This window comes from Cetorhinus maximus, unplaced genomic scaffold (genome assembly GCF_964194155.1).
Source record: "Cetorhinus maximus unplaced genomic scaffold, sCetMax3.hap1.1 HAP1_SCAFFOLD_286, whole genome shotgun sequence".
Taxonomy (NCBI): Eukaryota; Metazoa; Chordata; class Chondrichthyes; order Lamniformes; family Cetorhinidae; genus Cetorhinus; species Cetorhinus maximus.
Genome location: NW_027596243.1, coordinates 351176 through 367840, shown reverse-complemented (window position 1 = coordinate 367840; position 16665 = coordinate 351176). Strand labels below are relative to the sequence as shown.

Genomic DNA, 16665 nt, shown 5'->3' with positions numbered 1-16665 from the left:
CTCCGCCATTCATTATGATCATGGCTGATCATCCAACTCAATAGCCTGCTCCCGCTTTCTCCCCATATCCTTTGATCCCTTTCGCCCCAAGAGCTATATCTAACTCCATCTTCAACACATGCAATGTTTTGGCCTCTTCCACTTTCTGTGTTTGTGAATTCCACAGGCACACCACTCTCTGGGTGAAGAAATTTCTCCTCATCTCAGTCCGAAATAGTCTATCCCGTATCCTCAGACTGTGACCCCTGGTTCTGGATCCCCCACCATCAGGAACATCCTTCCTGCATCTACCCTGTCTCGTTCTGTTAGAATTTTATAGTTTTCTATGAGATCCCCCCTCATTCCTCTGAACTCCAGTCAATATAATCCGAACCGACTCAATCTCTCCTTACATGTCAGTCCCGCCATCCCAGGAATCAGTCTGGTAAACCTTCGCTGCACTCCCTCTATAGCAAGAACATCCTTCCTCAGGTAAGGAGTCCAAAACTGCACACAATATCCCAGGTGTGGCCTCACCAAGGTCCTGTATAATTGTAGCAAGACATCCCGGCTCATGTACTCGAATCCTCTCGCTATGAAGGACAACATACCATTTGGCTTATTTGCCGCCTGCTGCACCTGCATGTTTACCTTCAGCGACTGGTGTACGAGGACACCCAGGTCTCATTGAACATTCCCCCTCTCTCAATTTATAGCCATTCCAATAATATTCTGCCTTCTTGTTTTTGCTGCCAAAGTGGATAACCTCACATTTACCCACATTATCCACATGTCAGCCTCTCTGTGGAAGGCCGTGGCCAGTGAAAGTTGACTCCTGCGCTGCCCAGACTGAGTGTCCACATGCAGGAGGTATTTCTGTGGGGACATGATGGACAGCCAGGCTGACATCACCATAGACTAATGTGTATCTTTGATGGGTGAGTAACCATACAAATTTATCTGCTTGTAGAAGAGAGCACATGATGTCAGGGAAGCAGCCACTAAGAGTGGTGTCCTGATCTTGCCATCCTTACACCAATGGAAGATGAAGTGCTGCAGCTGGGAGGCCTGAACGCAGGGTGGATGGTTGGTGGAGCTGAGAGATCGAGTGGCCTAATGAACGGGCACAGGAGAGCCTTTGGGGTCCACAAAACATAATGCTTCTCTATCCATCACTGGTCACAGATTGTAGTCTGAAGAACGTGTTGTAATAAGAACAGAATAACTAGGAGCAGGAGTAGTCCATTCAGCCCCGAAGCCTTCTCCGTCATTTGATAAGATCATGGCTGATCTGATTCTGGCTGATCTGATTCTGGCCTGAAATCTGCTTTACTGTTGGTCTGCCGTAACCCTCGATTCTCTCGTCAATCAAAAATCTACCTTAACTCAGCCTTGAATATATTCAATGACCCAGCCTCCACTCGCCTCTTGGGAAGAAAATTCCACAGACTAACTAAATTTCTTCTCATCTCAGTCTTAAATGGGAGACCCCTATTTTTCAAAACAGTATCCCTAAATTCTCCTTATGTGTGTACAGGAGTGGATGTCTCTCTCAGTGTGTGTGTGTGTACAGGATTGAATGTCTCTCTCAGTGTGTGTGTGTGTACAGGAGTGGATGTCTCTCTCAGTGTGTATGGACGGGATTGAATGTCTCTCTCAGTGTGTGTGTGTGTGTGTACCGGAGTGGATGTCTCTCTCACTGTGTGGGTGTGGGTGTGTACAGGAGTGGATATCTCTCTCAGTGTGTGTGTGTACAGGATTCGATGTCTCTCTCAGTGTGTATGTGTGTACAGCATTGAATGTCTCTCAGTGTGTGTGTGTACAGGAGTGGATGTCTCTCTCAGTGTGTGCGTGTACAGGAGTGGATGTCTCTCTCAGCGTATGTGTGTACAGGATTAAATGTCTCTCTTAGTGTGTGTGTACAGGATTGAATGTATCTCACAGTGTGTGTGTACAGGAGTGGGTGTCTCACTCAGTGTGTGTGTTTACAGGATTGAATGTATCCCTCAGTGTGTATGTGTACAGAATTGAATGTCTCTTAGTGTGTGTGTGTGTGTGTACAGGATTGAATGTCTCTCTCAGTGTGTGTGTGTGCAGGATTGAATGTCTCTCTCAGTGTGTGTGTGTACAGGAGTGGATGTCTCTCTCAGTGTGTATGTGTGTACAGGATTGAATGTCTCTCTCAGTGTATGTGTGTAAAGGTGTGGATGTCTCTCTCAGTGTGTGTGTGTACAGGAGTGGATGTCTCTCTCAGTGTGTGTGTGTACAGGATTGAATGTCTCTCTCAGTGTGTGTACAGGATTGAATGCCTCTCTCAGTGTGTGTGTGTACAGGATTGAATGTCTCTGTGTGTGTGTGTACAGGATTGAATGTCTCTCTCAGTGTGTGTACAGGAGTGGATGTCTCTCTCAGTGTGTGTGTGTACAGGAGTGGATGTATCTTTCAGTGTGTGTGTGTGTGTGTGTACAGAATTGAATGTCTCTCTAAGTGTGTGTGTGTACAGGAGTGGATGTCCCTCTCAGTGTGTGTGTGTGTACAGGATTGAATGTCTCTCTCAGTGTGTGTGTGTTTACAGGAGTGAATGTCTCTCTCAGTGTGTGTGTGTGTACAGGAGTGAATGTCTCTCTCAGTGTGTGTGTGTGTTTACAGGAGTGGATGTCTCTCTCAGTGTGTATGTGTACAGGAGTGGATGTCTCTCTCAGTGTGTGTGTGTTTACAGGAGTGGATGTCTCAGTGTGTGTATGTGTACAGAATTGAATGTCTCTCTCAGTGTGTGTGTGTACAGGAGTGGATGTCTCTCTCAGTGTGTGTGTGTGTACAGGAGTGGATGTCTCTCTCAGTGTGTGTGTGTACAGGATTGAATGTCTCTCTCAGTGTGTGTGTGTGTGTACAGGATTGAATGTCTCTCTCAGTGTGTGTGTGTTTACAGGAGTGGATGTCTCTCTCAGTGTGTGTGTGTACAGGATTGAATGTCTCTCTCAGTGTGTGTGTGTACAAGAGTGGATGTCTCTCTCAGTGTGTGTGTGTGTACAGGAGTGGATTTCTCTCTCAGTGTGTGTGTGTTTACAGGAGTAGATGTCTCCCTCAGTGTGTGTGTGTGTACAGGAGTGGATGTCTCCCTCAGTGTGTGTGTGTGTACAGGAGTGGATTTCTATCTCAGTGTGTGTGTGTGTACAGGATTGAATCTCTCTCTCAGTGTGTGTGTGTGTACAGGAGTGGATTTCTGTGTGTGTGTGGACAGGAGTGGATGTCTCTCTCAGTGTGTGTGTGTTTACAGGAGTGGATGTCTCTCTCAGTGTGTGTGTGTGTACAGGAGTGGATGTCTCTCTCAGTGTGTGTGTGTGTACAGGATTGAATGTCTCTCTCAGTGTGTGTGTGTGTACAGGAGTGGATGTCTCTCTCAGTGTGTGTGTGTGTGTACAGGAGTGGATGTCTCTCTCAGTGTGTGTGTGTGTACAGGAGTGGATGTCTCTCTCAGTGTGTGTGTGTGTGAACAGGAGTGGGTGTATATATATCCATGAATATTTATCCAAATGAATATATTAATTGCAGTAATTATTTTGATTATTTTGAAATGGCAATCTTATTTCCCAACTCAGATTCATGCCCTGAATTTGTTTTCTTTCTCCCAGCCCCTGAACTCCATCTGACAGTGTCATGTTGACGAGTGGTGATTGAATGTTGTGGAAACCAACAGAAAGGGAACTTGGAGGCTGAAGGATCAAGGGAGCAGCCAGTTCTGTAACAAATCGTGCAGCTGGATGGCTGGATCGTGCGGGGAGTCATTGTGAAACCCCGGTTACCAATTTATCTCTTCAACTTCAACCTGCAGTTTCATTTTCACCCAGAGACAGGTGACAGTTTTACACCCAGCATTTTTTTCATCATTGTCTTGGGATTAAAGTGATACAACCCTACCCTCTGCTGGCCGCTCACCGCCACTACAGGCGCTGCTCTTTGCCAGTCTCAAAGAAGTTCAGTTATTGCATGGCTGCATCTGAAAACACTTTGATGTAGTGTGAATATTGAACAATACTGTAAGGGATTGAAGTTCACAGCAGGGTGCACAGTTCGCCCGGGTGGTGTATTCGCTCTTTTACCACCTGGCCCTGTACATGTACCCTCTCCTCATCCCCCATTGGAGTGATTGGCTGGGGATGGTTGTTTGGAGTTATTTCAGACTGCAATGTGCACATTTGGTACCGTAATCAGACTCTAATCTCATTCAGAATGGGAGTAGTTAAACGTTGCTGTACTTGGTAATTCCTCTGCAATACATTGTCACTGTTTAACGCCACACATTGGATCGTGTTAAAGCTGTTTTTATTACTAATGTCTCCAAGATAATATTCTCAATTCCTCACATTCTTTGTCAGAGTTGAAAAAATACATAGCAAACAGAAACAATGTACGGGAGAGAATTTATTTTCACATCTTTGCAGCCTTTATTCACATGGTGTCCGTGCTGGCCCAGAAGTGAAGAGCTCTGCAATCTATTCCCATTTTGCAGCACTTGGTCTGCACTCTGCAGGTTACAGCGATACAGAGGGACAGCAGCTCAGCTGGAATCCAAATGGACCACCCCCACTCTTTGCCCCTTCTTTACCCTGCCAATCACAAACATCAAAACATCTACAACACAGCTGTCAAGGAAATTGTTCCTTTCATAAATGATTGCTGACTCTGGTGAACTTGGTGACCCTTCCTCAAATCACAATAAAGACAGAGAGGCTGACTGATATCTCAGTTATTTCTGAAAACTGTTAACATCAACAGGAAACAGGGGTGGCTAAAGTGATTCTGTTCCAAAGGTGAAATGTGTTGCTGCTTTATAATATCAATCTCACACTCACTCATACACACACACTCACCCACATTCACAGACAGACACACACTCACTCAGAGACATGGACACACACACTCAGAGACATGGACACACACACACACACACACACACACACAGAGACATGGACACACAAACACACACACAGAGAGACATGGACACACACACTCATAGACATGGACACACACACACTCAAGAGACATGGGCACACACACACTCAGGAGACATGGACACACACACTCAAGAGACATGGACACACACACTCAGACACATGGACACACACACACTCAGAGACATGGACACACACACACACTCAGAGACATGGACACGCACACACTCAGAGACATGGATACACACACACTCAGAGACATAGACACACACACACTCAGAGACATGGACACACACACATTCAGAGACATGGACACACACACACTCAAGAGACATGGACACACACACACTCAAGAGACATGGACACACACACACTCAGAGACATGGACACACACACACACACACACACAGAGACATGGACACACACACACTCAGAGACATGGACACACACACACTCAGAGACATGGACACACACACACACTCAGACATGGACACACACAAACACTCAGAGACACGGACACACACACACACACACACACTCAGAGACATGGACACACACACACACACTCAGAGACATGGACACACACACACTCAAGAGACATGGACACACACACACACACTCAGAGACATGGACACACACACACACACAGAGACATGGACACACACACACAGAGACATGGGCACACACACACTCAGAGACATGGACACACACACACTCAGAGACATGGACACACACACTCAGAGACATGAACACACACACACACAGAGACATGGACACACACACACACATGGACACACACACACACAGACATGGACACACACACACTCAGAGACATGGACACACACACACTCAGAGACATGGACACACACACTGAAGAGACATGGACACACACACTCAGAGACATGGACACACACACACTCAGAGACATGGACACACACACACACAGAGACATGGACACACACACACACAGAGACGTGGACACACACACACTCAGAGACATGGACACACACACACACTCAGAGACATGGACACACACACACTCAGACATGGACACACACACACTCAGAGACAAGGACACACACACACAGAGACATGGACACACACACACACACAGACATGGACACACACACACAGACATGGACACACACACACAGAGACATGGACACACACACACACACACAGACATGGACACACAGAGACATGGACACACACACACAGAGACATGGACACACACACACTCTGAGTCATGGACACACACACACTCAGAGTCATGGACACACACACACACACTCAGAGACATGGACACACACACACACACTCAGAGACATGGACACACACACACACACTCAGAGACATGGACACACACACACTCAGAGACATGGACACACACACACTCAGACATGGACAGACACACACTCAGAGACATGGACACACACACACTCAGAGACATGGACACACACACACTCAGAGACATGGACACACACACACTCAGAGACATGGACACACACACTCAGAGACATGGACACACACACTCAGAGACATGGACACACACACACTCAGAGACATTGACACACACACACTCAGAGACATGGATACACACACACTCAGAGACATGGACCAACACACACACAGAGACATGGACACACACACACACACAGAGACATGGACACACACACACACACATACACAGAGACATGGACACACACACACACACATACACAGAGACATGGACACACACATATCCTTTTATCCCTTTCACCCCAAGAGCTATATCTCCCTCTTGAAAACATACAATGTTTTGGTCTCAACTACTTTCTGTGGTACCGATTTCCACAGGTTCACCACTCTCTGGGTGATGAAATTTCTCCTCATCTCAGTCCTAAATTCTACCCCAGATCCTCAGACTGTGACCCCTGGTTCTGGACTCTGCCACCATCGGGAACATCCTTCCTGCATCTACCCTGTCTAGTCGTGTTACAATTTTATAGCTTTCTATGTGATCCCCCCTCATTCATCTGAACTCCAGCGAATATAATCCTAACCGACTCAATCTATCCTCATATGTCGGTCCCACCAACCCAGGAATCAGTCTGGTAAACTTTTGCTGCACCCACTCTATAGCAAGAACATCCTTCCTCAGGTAAGGAGAGTCCTGAAGGCAGGGCGGATGGTTGGTGGAGCTGAGAGATCGAGTGGCCTAATGAACGGGCACAGGAGAGCCTCTGGGGTCCACAAAACATAATGCTTCTCTATCCATCACTGGTCACAGATTGTAGTCTGAAGAACGTGTTGGAATAAGAACAGAGTAACTAGGAGCAGGAGTAGGCCATTCAGCCCCGAAGCCTTCTCCGTCATTTGATAAGATGATGGCTGATCTGATTCTGGCTGATCTGATTCTGGCCTGAACTCTGCTTTACTGTTGGTCTGCGTAACCCTCGATTCTCTTGTCAATCAAATATCCACCTTAACTCAGTCTTGAATATATTCAATGGCCCAACCTCCACTCGCCTCTTGGGAAGAGAATTCCACAGACTCACTAAATTTCTTCTCATCTCAGTCTTAAATGGGAGACCCCTATTTTTTAAGACAGTATCCCTAAGTTCTCCACCCACAAGAGGAAAGATCCTCTCAGCATACACCCTGTCAAGTCCCCTCAGGATCCTATGTGTACAGTAAGATTACCTCTCAGCCTCCTGAACACCAACGGGTATAGGCCCAATCTGCTTAACTTTTCCTCATAAAATAAATCCCTTCATCCCAGCAATCAGTCGAGTGAACCTTCTCTGAACTGGTTCTAATGCAATAATACCCTTTCTTAAGTAAATAGACCAAAACTGTATAGTTTACTCCAGATGCTGTCTGACTAAGGCCCTGTATAGCTGCAGAAAAACTTCCCTAATTTTACAATGCATTCCCCTTGCAATAAAAACATATGAAATTGGAGCAGGAGCCAGCTATTCAGCCCTTCGAGCCCACTGCACCATTCACTGAGATCATGGTTTATCTTCCACTTCAACAACATTTCCTTCTATTCACCCCATGTTCCATGATGCTTTCAATGTGTAGAAATCTATAAATCTTAGTCTTGAACATACTAAATAACTGAGCCTCCTCTGGGGCAGTGAATTCCAAAGATTCACCACCCTCTGAGTGAAGAAATTAGTCCACATCTCAGTCCTAAATGGCCTGCCCCTTATTCTGAGACTGTGTCCCCTGGTGCTAGACAACCCCAGCCTGGGGCAACCTCCTACCTGCATCGACACTGTTAATCCCTGTAAGAATTTTGTACGGCCTGAATGAGATCACCTCTCATTCTTCTAAACTCCAGAGAATAGAGGACCAGTCTATTTAATTTTTCCTCAGCATGCATTGCTCCAGGAATTATTTTAGTGGAACCTTCATTGCACTCAGTCTAAGTCAAGTATATCTTTCCTTAGTTAAGAAGACAAAAGCTTCTTAGAATGCTACTGTTGCCATCTCACCAAGGCAGTCAGACATCTTTACTCCTAAACTCAAATCCAATTGTAATAAAAACCAACATACCATTTACCTTTTTAACTATTTGCTGTACCTGCATGTTAGCTTTAAGTGAGTCATGAACAAGGACATTGAAATACATTTGAAGATCAACGTTTCCCAGTCTCTCACCATTTAACAAATGGTCTGTATTTCTTATTTCCTGCCAATGTGGATAACCTCACATTTCTCCATATTGTATTCCCTCTGCCAAATTTTGGCCACTCTCTTATCCTCTCCAGATCCCCTTGAAGCATCTTTGCATCCTCCTTACAACACTTCCGCCTAATTTCCTATCACCTGCAAACTTCTAAATATTACATTTAATCCCCACGTCCAAATCATTGATACAGATTGTGAATAGCTGTGCCTGTGATCCTTGTGCTACCTCACTGTACCACATCCACGGGTCTCCCCTTATCTATTCTGACTGCATCCTCAAAAAACCCCAACAGCTATGTTAAACATGATTTCCCTTTCATAAATCCATGTTGAATCTGCCCAATGCTACCATTATTTTCTAAGTGTTCTATTATCACATCCTGTATTGCAGAATCTAGCATTTTCCCTGCTACTTATGTCAGGCTAACAGATCTCTAGTTCCCACTTTACTCTCTCCCTCCTTTCTTAAACAACGGGGTTATATTTTCCACCTTCCAATCTACAGGAACCATTCCAGAGAGTACAGAATTTTGAAATATGATTACCAACGCATCTACTATCTCTGCAGCCACTTCCTTCAACACTCTGGGTTGTAGATCATCAGGTTCAGGGAATTTGTCTACTTTAAGTCCCATTAATTTCTCTAATACTTTTTTTAACAAATATTAATATCTTGCAGTTCCTCGTTTACACTAGTCCCTTGATTCTCCTTTATTTCTGAGCAATTGTTAGTATTTTTCTCTGTGAAGACAGACACAAAGTATTTGTTTAATTTCTTTACCATTTCCTTATTCCGCATTGTAAATTTTCCAGACCTTGCTTGAAATGGACCCACATTTATTTTTACAAATATTTTCTTTTTTACAGACCTACAGAAGCATTTACAATCAGTCTTTGTGTTTCTTGCCTAGTTTACTCTCATATTCTATCTTTTCTTTCTTAATCCATTTCTATGTCCTTCTCTGCAGATTTCTAAAATTTTCCCAATTCTCAGGCTTTCCTTTTTCTGGCAATTCAATACATCTCTTCCCTTGATCTAATACAATTCTTGATTTCTTTAGTTGGGACACTTTGGTTACTGGGTTTTTGTGCATCAAAGGAATGTATTTTTGTTGTAAACATGTCACATTTCAAAGCCTTGAATGGAAATTGGGGTAAAGACACCACTGAGATTCACACTCAGGATCTTCGGTTTACTAGACAGTTGTTGGAACTGCTTTATCCACAGTATCCACATAATCGCCAGCATACCAATTGTCTTCCTAATCACTTGCTCCACTGCATGCCTAGCGATTCATGTACTGGGTCTCCCAGATCCCTCAGTACCGTACTGTCTTCAGTCTTTCTCCATTCAGGTAAGTTACTGCTTTTCTATTCTTACAGCCAAAGGGGACAAATTCACATTGTCTCACATTCAACTCCATCTGCCAATTTTTTTCCCATTCACTTCACCTCTAAACCCCTTAATAGACTCTTTATGTCCACTTGACAAGTTACTTTCCTACCTTTGCACCATCGGCAAATTTAGCTACCATGCATTCAGTTCCTTCACCCAAGTAATTTACACAGGTATTGGAGGCCCCAGCACTGACCTCTGTGTCACTCCACTAGTACCAGTTTGCCAAACCGAAAATGGCCCTTTACCCCAACTCTCTGTTTGCTGTTAGCTAATCAATCATCCATACATACTAATATGCTACCACCTACATAACAAATTCTTATCTTGTTATCTTTGTTAACTTTGATGTGACACTTTATCAAATTGCTTTTGGAAATCCAAGTGCACCAAATCTACAGATTCTGCTATGTCAATTTTCATGTCACTTCCTCAAAGAAATCTAATACATTTGCCCCATGTGATTTCCAATCTGCTGGGCCTTCCATGAATCTAGGGTATTTTGGAAGATCACAACCAATGCATCTACTATGTCTGCAACCACTTCCTTTAAGACCCTATGATGAAAGCCATCAAGTCAAGGGACTTGTTAATCTTTGGATCTAATAGTTTTCCTAATACCTTTTCCCTCGGAACCCTGCTTGTTTTAAGTTCCTCCTTTCTTTTTACCTCTTGATTTTCAAGTATTCTTGGGATGTTTCTTGTGTCTTCTACAGCGAAGAGAGATCCAAAATGCCTGTTCAACGCTTCTGCCATTTCCTCATTTCCCATTGTTAATTTCCCAGCCTCATTTTCTAAGGTACCTATGCACACTTTAGTATTCATTTCCTATATAAATATTTGGAGAACCTCTATCGGCTTTTATACTTCTAACTGGCTTTCTCACATACTCTACTGATAAAAGGCACCTTTACTATGATGTCATTAATTAATCCAGTCTCATTGAACATTCCCAGGTCTAAAATAGCCATTCTGTGGTTGTCACTGGAACATACTCACTAAGAAACTGTCTTGAATACACTCTACGAACTCATCTTCCAGGCAACCTTTGCCATTCTGCTTCATCCAATATGTATGAAGATTAAAAAAACAAGCAATTATTGCAGCACCTTTCTTACAAGTGCCCATTATTTTTTCCTCTATATTCTGTCCGAAAGTGTGAAGGTATTAGGGGCCTATAAGCTACTCGCACATGGACTGCTGCGGTTCAAGAAGGCAGCTCACCACAACTTTCCCAAGGACAATTAGGGATGGGCAATTAATGTTGGCCTAGCCAGTGATGCCTCGATCCCATGAAATGAATACAAAAGTGACATATTACCTTTGCGAATTCATATTTCTACTCAAACTAATTCTACATCTTGACCTTCAGAACTAAGGTCATCTCTGACTTCTGTACTCAGGTCATCAGTTATTAACAGAGCAACCCCACCACCTTTTCCTCGCTTTTGCCATCTAATCACTTTTCTCTTTTTTTTTCAAATTAATGGCCAACAGTGTCCGAGGACAGACACCCAACTCTGAGGAGGAGGGGAGACCTCGCAATTTTCCCCTACACCCGAGGCACAAAGATCTTTGGGACTGGCATCACATAGCCTAGGGTTCAGAGAGAGAGACAGTGCTCAAATATATTGTTAAATATTAAGTGATTCTAAACACAATCTCACAGTGTCTGGTACTTACTCCAGTTTCTGTATTTTACAGTCCGGTCCCCTCAGAGCTACAGACAGTCGTTTCACTCCTGAATCTCCCAGGTTGTTATCACCCAGGTTCAGATCTGTCAGTGAGCGATTAAAAACAGAGGCAAGATCCTCAGCACAAGAATCTGTCAGTTTATTGTCCCCTAGACTGGGGGGTGGGGGGAGGGTTCGAGAGAGAAAAAAATAACAGGAATCAGAATAAATTTCCACTTCTTTTCAAAGAACGTGACTAATTAAAATAATAATATACAGTGTGAAACATTCCAGAAACACAACCTCAAACCATAAAAGCAACTCTAATTGATGCTGTGGGTGTGAAATATAAAGGAATGTTCTGGAAATAGTCAGCCTGGGAGACAGGATCTGTGAAGGGAGAAACAGAGCCCAGAGTCCCGCAGGCGGGCGCGTGCCTGACCCAAGCAGGCGGGGAATCGCGCGAGATGATGTCGGACGAGCGTCCTGACGTCATCGCGCACTCGCGCGATATTTGGCTTGGCGGGCACGCGCAAACGTTGACGAGCTCCCGCGGACAATGAAGCGGGAAATTAAACCCGTTACAGAGAGAGAGAAATAACAGGAGGCAGAGGAAATGCAGTTTCATTTTCATTAATAACATTATCACTGACATTAATAATAATGGACAGTGTTTATTTATTTCTCTAATAACACTGCGGAAAATGTCCTGTTAGACATTCAGTTATTATCAACATCATCTCACACAGTTTGGTACTTACCCCACTCTCTGTATTTTACAGCCCGAGTTCCTCAGAGCCACAGACAGTAGTTTCACTCCTGAGTCTCCCAGTCGATTAAAACCCAGGTCCAGATCAGTCAGTGACTGGTTTGTACTGATCACAGAGGCAAGATCCTCGGCACAAGAATCTGTGAGGTTGTTATTGAACAGACTGGAGACAAGGGAGAGAAAACCAACAGGAATCAGGGTAAATCTCTGGTGTCCGAGGGAACGCTATTAATGACAATAGTAATGTTCAGTGTGAGACACCCCATTATATAGAGGGAAAATACTATTGATGATGAAAATCTGAAATATAAATAGAAAATGCTGGAAATACTCAGCGAGTCAGACACTATATGTGAGGAAAGAATTAGAGATAACAGTTTGAATTTTAAGCTCACCCGCCAGGGGGTTTTTAAGCAATGGGTGAGAGTAAAATTTTTGGGCTGGGTTTCCCACCAGCCGAGACCTCTCAGCGATTGACGCTGGGGTGGGTGAGGTCTCAGACGGGCCACCCGCCCTCACCCCAGTTGAGGCCCTTAAGTGGCCAATTATTGATCACCTGAGGGCCCTTTCCCACCCAGCCTCAATTTTTAGGTTGGCGGGAGGAGTTTCTGGGTCTGGTGGAAGCCCAAAAATAACCGGGTTCAGGCCATTGGCGGAAGGGGCCGGGGGTGGGGAGGTGTCTCCATCAGAAGCCCCCCTTATAACCTCGGACATCCCCCATCCCCCTCGCCCCCAGCTGCCCCACCAAGGTCCAGTGGCCGCAGGACCTCCCTCCAGCCCTCAGTCCCTGACACCCCAATCGCCAACTGTCCAGCCCCCAGGCCTCCCCATCCTCCGTAAGTGGGTGTTTGGACGTAGGGTCAGGGTAGTCAGAGTTACCAATGCGATATTATCAGAGCTGACAGGTGGGAGGAGCCGTCCACTTCGGTGGTGCAGACAGGGGACGTCCCGGTTCAGACAATGCTGGCGCCATCTGTAAAGGCAGCCAGCAGTACTTTCAAACACAGCAGCTCTGGAGGGATTAGCGAGGGAGCCCTGGTTACTGAGTGAAGAGCTGAAATGGCAGAAGACAGATCAAGGGTTGCACGCTGATGAGTGCTGCATGCAGGAGACATGCATGTGGTGCCATGCGGGACAGTCAGGCTGCCACCAGTATAGGCTAGTGTGTCTCTTTGATGGGTGAGTTTCATAAAGATTTCTCTGCTTGCAGATGTAAACAGCTGACGAGAGGGCCTGAGCCAAGATGGGTCACTGTACCCCAGATCTCCTCATCCTTACACCCATGGAAATTCAGACACATGAACTGGGAGATCTGGAGGAAGGGCGGGCAATCACTGATGTTGAGGTGGGTTGTGGAGCTGAGAGAATGAGTGTCCTAATGGATGAACACAGGAGACCCTCTGGCGAGCACAAAACAAACATTTCCCTAGAAACACTAGTTTTTCTTTCACAGATAGAGGGCTGTGACCGGGTGACAGCCATCCACCTCTGAGGACGAGAAGGGGACCTCAGAGGGTGCACATTATTCCCCTCGCACTCTCCACCAGTGCAGGTATTATCACGTCGGGAGATAGTCACATTTCATTAGTAAAGGAGTCACAATCTGGTGAACGGCACAGACACGCCCGAGCAGCTGATGGAGACAGTAATAGCCAAGGTCACTCACAGTCGGGAGGGAAAGGCAATGTCAAGCTTCAGGCTGATGACATGTCACTAGCGTTGAAGACGCTATGTGTACTGTATGTGTCTTCAATGAATTTTAAGATGGTGCATCACAAAATCTTTCACCATTATTTTAAGGACACTACTGGGCCTTTAACAGTTCACTGGCTCCTGAAGACGCACAAGCCAGCAGATGTTGGAACTGCAGCATGAGGTACGTTAACATAAAGAAGCTGTGTGCAACCAGACACAAAGGATGTAGGAGTTAATCCAAGCTATAAGTATTGCTGTGTCCTGGGCATGAGTGCCCTAGGCATCCTGTACTGAGAGATTGGTGACCTTGATCGACAGTCAATCCAGCAGACCAACGATTGGAGATACACACTGACCTGCATGTCATCACCACCTCCATGGGCAATGGCTGGGTGAGAAGGGGTGAGGTGACTGGAGTCACCACCAAGTCCTCGGACTCCTCAGGTGAGCAGGGAGGGTCCAGTGTGCCCTGAAAGTGTATAGGAGTGACTGCCTGCAGCATCTGGGGGCTCCTCTCAGGGTGCTTCTGGATTTGGCAGCGGGTCCTCCACTGCTCTGACCGGAACACCAGCACCTCACAAACCCACGATAACAGAGCCAATTCCAGTATCTGTGCAGGAGGCCCTCAGTATGCTGGGGCCCTCCAGACCTCAGGGAACCAGAGGACAACCACCATGGTCATTGAAATCCTCGGAGGAGAAAGGTCAGCACCCTGCCTCCACCTCAGCTGACAGCGCAGGGGGAGTTCAATGTAGGAGCCCCCATCATCACTTTAAAAGTTCATCTCATTGCACTTGGGTTTCACAGGGTTATATTTTGTTGTGACATATCACCTTGCAGTGTATGTGTCTTCAATGAATTTTAAGATGGTGCATCACAAAATTAACCTTTCACCATTATTTTAAGGACATTACTGGGACTTTAACAGTTCACTGCCTCCTGCAAAGGGTGACAATGGAAGGACAACACAGAATGAGCTCAATTCATTTCCAACGTTTTTGCCTCAAGTGGTAACGGTTCCAGGGAAATGTTCAGGACATTCAAAGAAATGGTGGAACAAGGCACAAGGTGGAAGATTAATTATATTAAATGGGTGTCTAAGTAAAGACTCATATGGAACACGTCTGTATGTTGAATCTCAAGCTTCACTTGCACATTTTGACCAGGTGACAGTGCAGGGACGGTGATATAGTTCCAAGTCAGGATGGTGTGTGACTTCAAGGGGCACTTGCAGTTTCTAATGCATCTGCTGACCTTGTCCTTCCAGGTGGTAGAGGCCATGGTTTTGGAAGTTGCTGTTGAAGGAGTCTTGGTGTGATGCTGCCGCCAATGTGGGTCGGTGGTGGAGGGAATGGATGTTAAGTTGGTCAATGGGATTCTGTTCAAGCATACTCATTTGCCCTGGATGGTGTCGAGCTTCTTGATTGTTGTTAGAGCTGCACTGATCCAGGCAAGTGGAGAGCATTCCTACATATTCCTGACTTGTGCCCGTCTAGATAGTTAAGAGATTTTGGGATGTCAGGAGGTGAGTTACTCACTGCAGAATTCCCAGCCCATGGTGTAGGAGGGAGGGCGGTGGTGGTGGAGTGGTGGTGAGGTTAGATTCTCTCTTGTTGGAGATGGTAATTGCCTGGCTCTTGTGTGGTGCATTTGTTACTTGCCACTTATCAGGCCAAGCCTACAAATTCTCCAGGTCTTGCTGCACAAGAACAAAGAAATAGGAGCCGGAATAGCCTGCTCAGACAATATGATCATGGGTGACCGAGGGCTTCAACTCCACTTTCCCACCCACTCCCCATGTTGCTCAATCCCATGAGGGAACAAAAATCTGTCTCTCTCAGCCTTAGAATTATTTATTCAACGATGGAGATCCACAACCCTCTGGGATAGAGAATTCCAAAGATTCATAACCCCTTAAGTGAAGCATCAGTCCCTAAAGTTCAGTAGCCTATACTGAGACTGTTTCCCTGCAGACAGAAGTTAGGGAGCTAGGTAAGAAATTAGCAAGCGCAGCCTGAAAAGCAGTAATCTCTGGATAACTCCTCGTATCCCGCACAAGTGAACACAGAAATAGGAGGGTAAGCAGATGCATTAGTGGCTGCAAAGATGGTGCAGGGGAAAGGGATTTAGAATTGCTGGGACTTTGTAACCAGCTCTGAGGGAGTTGGGACCTCTACAGGCCAGATGGATTGCACCTAAACAGAGCTGGAGCTGAGTGCCTGGTGATTTGCTCCTGGTATTGAGGAGGGTTTAAACTAACTTGGCAGGAGTGTGGGAACCAGGAGGTAATATCAGAGAGGAATACCAAGGAATACTGGGAGAAATATATAGCACTAGAATAGGAAATAGTAAGTTATTAAGTCTGTACAGAGTAAGGGGGAAGACAATAAAGTCTAAATCAGGGTTACAGAGCATGTTAGTGAATGCATGGAGTGTGGTAAATAAGATTGGTGAGTTCCAGGTGCACGTGCCATGTGGAAATATGGTGCTGTGGCAGTAACAGAGGCCTCACTCAGCGAATGG

The 16665-nt window shown here is 45.5% G+C and overlaps 1 protein-coding gene across 7 annotated transcripts in view; it reads right to left on the bottom strand.

Annotated features, from left to right (window-relative positions):
• Positions 1 to 16665, bottom strand: part of LOC144673114 (NACHT, LRR and PYD domains-containing protein 3-like) — a 404245-nt gene that overhangs the window by 143149 nt on the left and 244431 nt on the right. For 3 of the 7 annotated variants that reach the window (XM_078535100.1, XM_078535101.1, XM_078535103.1), the window contains one exon: positions 11689 to 11853. The exons of the other annotated variants lie outside the window; for them this stretch is intronic. In XM_078535100.1, coding sequence (XP_078391226.1) covers positions 11689 to 11853 — 165 coding nt within the window. The remainder of the gene's footprint in view (positions 1 to 11688; positions 11854 to 16665) is intronic. 7 annotated transcript variants of the gene reach the window in all.